Source organism: Olea europaea, chromosome 7 (genome assembly GCF_002742605.1).
Source record: "Olea europaea var. sylvestris chromosome 7, O_europaea_v1, whole genome shotgun sequence".
Taxonomy (NCBI): domain Eukaryota; kingdom Viridiplantae; phylum Streptophyta; class Magnoliopsida; order Lamiales; family Oleaceae; genus Olea; species Olea europaea.
The window spans coordinates 22758599-22763894 of record NC_036243.1 but is presented as its reverse complement, the minus strand read 5'-3'; the positions used below and the strand labels follow the sequence as shown (position 1 = coordinate 22763894).

The 5296-nt window shown below is 34.5% G+C and overlaps 1 protein-coding gene across 1 annotated transcript; it reads left to right on the top strand.

Annotated features, from left to right (window-relative positions):
- The first annotated feature begins 2506 nt into the window (after positions 1-2506).
- LOC111397726 (nodulation-signaling pathway 2 protein) lies at positions 2507-4205 on the top strand. Its single transcript, XM_023024719.1, has one exon. It carries the CDS (start codon positions 2625-2627, stop codon positions 4083-4085), a length of 1461 nt encoding a protein of 486 aa, XP_022880487.1. The 5' UTR covers positions 2507-2624; the 3' UTR covers positions 4086-4205.
- Positions 4206-5296: the final 1091 nt, after the last annotated feature.

Genomic DNA, 5296 nt, shown 5'->3' with positions numbered 1-5296 from the left:
GGAAGATAAGAGAGAGGAGATAGATAAGAAAGAGTGAATTACTTTGAAAAATAAAAATCACTCTCCGTAAAGAAAATGTATTCATTGTTTTTGAAGAAAATATGATCATATAATCAAAAGTTTGAAAAATATTTTCATGAAAAAAATTGTTAATTAAAGACCCAAAAGTACAAATTTGAGTGAGAAAATAATATTTTCCATAAAAAAATAAAGCCAATCAAACACACGCTAAGTGATTCATAGAGAAGTAACCATTTATTTTATTTTTAATAGATTAGGGCTATATTGGTAACATAGTTGTAGCATATTTATCAAAAATATTTTGTAATTGGGGTGTACTTATAAAGTGATGCGACAAACAAATATTATCGTGGTAATATATTTTCCCATAGACTATTTATAAATTTTAAAACTTCATTTTCAAGCACATATTCCAATAAATTCACGAGTTTTAACGCTTATCCATTATCCATTTGAAATGTATTTATAAATTAAACTATTTATATATTCTTTCCAAAAGGAATTTCTCCCTTCTTTTCCATGAAGCCTCCCTTCCTACATGTATGAAATTATGTTTACCTATGCTTTAAAGTTTTGTTTAAAAAGTTACTGTTCAAAAAAATCATTAGTTAAAAAATATTTTAATAAACATGTTTGACTGGGGTTGTGCCCTTTCACTCGGAATTATTCGACTTGAACTAGCTGGTTCGATCCAATTCTAAATGAAATCAATTTGGTTCTGTGTTTTAGAATCAATAACCAAATGGTTCTGGTCCAACTCTCAATTCTAAATACAGAACCAATTTTAATTCGGTTCCAAAATATTTATTTTATAATATCAATAAAATCAGTACACATGTATTCAAAATAATTGAGAATTTATTCTGTAACATAAGTGTAAAAGTGAAATAGGAAAAGATGCATTATAAAATATATTTTTGAAGTTTAAAAAAATCGGACCAGAACCAATGGTTCAATGAAAAAGAGGGATCCTATGCCTACCCCTATGTTTGACGATGGTTCCATTTTCGCAATTCTCAATGAGAATCGATTCGATTTCGGCTCACAATATTTGGATATTGAACTATCAGATGTCATCTCTATGTTTGACAAAATAAGTAACTTAAAAGGCTCAAACTTTCTACTTAGAATGTGTTTGATTAGTATGAAAAATATCACTTAGAAAAGGAAATATTTTCCTTGTTTTGAGGAAAACAAAAACCAGCTCCCCTCAAAGAAAATATTTTCCTTAAAAATAAAGAAAATTAGGCATATTTTGAAAAGTTGGAAAATATTTTCAATGAAAAAAATAACAATCAAACACCCAAAATAGGAATTTGAGTGAAAAATTGATATTTTTCATGAAAAATAAATGTAATCGAACAAACTCTTAATGTAATTTTTCTTTAAATATTAATCAAAATCATAGTCATCATCATTTTCATTAAACAAAAGTATTAAAGAGCTAGAGCAGGGTGAGTGGTGGAGACGGTTTGAGACGGTCGAGCCGGCAAGGCTGATGGTATGGTGCTAGTGACATGGAATAAACAATAAAATTAGACCGTTCAAAAAATTTTAAAATTTTTAGTTAATCAATATTATATATAAGTAACTTGCACTTACGGCCGTTAGGGTTAACAAAATTTGTACCCATTTTGGCAACTGAGCTTTCAATTTTGATGATTTCCAAGCTAATTGGTATCATTCACTCTTGAACAAGTATTTTGTGGCCAGATATTTTTGGTTATTAACTTTTGTTTTAACCTTGTATTTCTTGTATCTATTGACTGATGTTTTATCAGGTTGGGAATGTAAGGACGAGTGTTTAATTGCAAAACAAGAGTGTGCAAGCAAGTATAATGGCCAAAAAGAAATGGCCATGTAGAATAAATTGTGTACGACCCATTCGTATTGTTTTAAGGACCACATAGTTAATAAGGTCATGTATCATTAGGTATGTAAATTGGACTGAGCCTCTAAGGTTCGAGGTAGTGACAACTCGTCTCACTCGCTTTTACAAAGAACTTTAATTGCTACACGAACTCAAAGAGATTAAAAAGAAATCACAATAAACTTCCATATGATCCAAGAACGATACAATTGATCAATGATCTACTTTTTCATCCACTCCTACTTATCTAATAGATGTAAGGACCTAGAAAAAAGTCATCTATTCCTATGGCTTGGTAGTGATCATGTTAAACACATTAACTAATGAGCCACAAGCTATTTAAATAATGATTGATGCCTTAACCTCCAACCTTCATCTTGTTAATGTAGTACAACCCCACCACATTTCTGTAGCCTAAGAATAGATAAAATCAATAGAAAATTGCAAATAATAGTACTACAATAGAATGGTTTGTATCACGCTAAGTATGGATATTAATTATTGGGAACAATGATTATGACTAATTAATTTTTAATTAAGGTAATTAAGCCTTATTATAAATAACCCACTTAGTTGATAGCACCGTTCATCAATTTCCTTTATTAATGCCTTGATTGTAATCATTTCCCACCTAAATAAGTCTCTTGTTTCAGCTCTTCGATCCCATCGTTTGCTTTTTACCTCGTAAACATTCCCATTTGTATCATAAAGTGGTATAAAAAGTTGCTTACCAATGGCAATGTTCATGGACCTCGACTTTTCGGCTTATAGTTATAGTACGACCACAACCACCACCACCACCTCAACTGAAGGTGACCAGGGTTGTAACTGGAATGACTGGTCACAGGTTGTCGACTGGGAGGCACTTTCCGGTGACCAGGAGGATTTCCATTACCTAATTGACTCGATGATTGATGAAAATGTTGTACAACATCAGCCAGTTAGGTCTGTACATGAACGGTACAACAGTTTGTCCCCAGATACTATGATGACTGATGATGAAACCAATAGCACTGAAGATAGCAAGGGGCTAAGGCTTATACACCTGCTGATGGCTGCAGCTGAGGCGCTAACAGGGGCGAACAAATGCCAGGAATTGGCTAGGGTGATATTGGTTCGGCTCAAGGAGTTGGTGTCGCCACTTGATGGCACTAACATGGAGAGGTTGGCAGCATATTTTGCCAAGGCCTTGGAGGGTTTGCTAGACGGTGCTGGCGGCAGTGGTGTTAGCAAGAAAATTTTGAGCGTTGCCAAGGAGGAGCACCACCAACAGACGGATGTTTTAGCCGCATTTCAGCTGCTGCAAGACATGTCACCCTATGTGAAATTTGGACATTTCACAGCCAATCAAGCTATTATAGAAGCTGTGGCACATGATAGGAGGGTTCATATTGTGGACTATGATATCATGGAAGGGATCCAATGGGCATCATTGATGCAGGCCTTGGTGTCTAGAAAAGATGGCCCACCTACTCCACACCTTCGGATTACGGCGTTATCTCGGGTAGGAAGTGTGCGGCGATCATTTTGCACTGTACAAGAGACAGGTCGACGCTTGACCGCATTTGCAGCCTCCATTGGTCAACCTTTCTCATTCCATCAATGTAGGCTCGATGCTGATGAAACATTTAAGCCATCCTCTTTAAAATTGGTTCGAGGAGAGGCTCTTGTAATCAATTGCATGCTCCACCTGCCACATTTTAGTTACCGTGCCTCGGACTCTATTGCTTCTTTTTTATCTGGCTCCAAGAACCTAAACCCGAGACTAATTACCCTCGTGGAAGAAGAAATGGGACCCACAGGAGATAGTGGGTTCATGGGACGATTCATGGACTCATTGCATCATTACTCAGCTGTGTATGACTCACTCGAAGCTGGGTTTCCAATGCAAGGTCGAGCTCGAACACTTGTGGAACGAGTATTTATCGGACCTCGAATATCTGGGTCATTGGCCCGCATCTACTTAGCACGTGGCGAGGGGGACGCTTGTTCTTGGGGTACGTGGTTGGCCGCAGTCGGATTTCGTCCAGTAAACCTAAGCTTTGCTAATCATTGTCAATCCAAATTGTTGTTAGGACTTTACAATGATGGGTATAGGGTGGAGGAATTAAGTAACAATAAACTTGTTCTAGGATGGAAGTCACGGCGCCTACTTTCAGCCTCTATATGGAGCTCACAAGATAGTGATTTATGATTAATTTGCTTAATATTTGCCGTTGTTAATCTCGTTTTCACTAGTTCCAATTAGCATTTAGCTTGAGGTTCTAGTGTTTCCTTTTCTAAAGGCTCGACTATATAAAATAAGAGACTAAGTTTAAAATATTTTTGTGTAATATATAGTGACTGTCGTTTCAAAAATACTGTACGTCGTCTGAAAGATGTATAAATGAAAGCCCTCGAAATTTAGTAGTAAGTCAAAAATTTTACTTTTGATGTAAAGTAACAAACTTTAACTCAAATGGGGTATGTTTTAGTTAAGAACTATCACAAACTTGAATCAATAATACTTCAAATAAACGATGAACCATTGATTAAATGTTATTTTAAAATATTAACATTTATTAGAAGCCCCAGTTGACATGGGTGGTTGAGATACCATTACATGACGTGTGTATATTAGGTTTAAAAATTGAAAAATAATTTTCTCTGGGGTTGTTTGTGTTTAAATAAATGTTTTTCTTACAAATATCATTGGTACACGAAAAGATACCTCGGAATGTGCTTTTCAAAAAACAGTATTCTTACAAAATTTGATGAGATCACAGGTTTTTGGAAGAACATATAAAAAATTGCAAAGATGCCCTCTGAATTCTGATGCATTAGCACAAGTCCAGATTTTAAAATATACAGTTTTAAATTTTTTATTAGGTAAATTTTGTTTAGAGCTCGAGACATCCACATCAGCAGTGATAATCCTACTTTTTGGTACATAAATTTTTATTTTGTATCATAGGTTTGAAGAATAATTATTTGTTTTAGTATTTTTATTATTTTGAGAACTTGCGAACTTTAATATTTTCATGTTATAAAATTTGAATATTAAAAATATTATATTCTTTTTGTAGGTCACTGTCATTTGCATTTTTTTTTAAATAAGGTGAATTAACAATTTCCAGAAAAAGAAAAAGAAAGTTGAAAAGAAGTGGAAACAAGATTTATACAACACATTTTGAACCCCTTGCTTATAGGAAGCTATCTAGAAACCACACTAATCCAATGAGAATACATTAGATGTTATGATGTGTTTATCACTTGTGACAAAGTAACACTGGTTAACCCGATACTCCCCACTGTCATTGTGGTCAACGAAGTGTTTAAACGGCAAGATTTCCAAAAAGGCACGCTAAGAAATAGAAGGCTTAGTAGACCAATTAGGTCAATCTGAAAATGACCAACTATATGAAC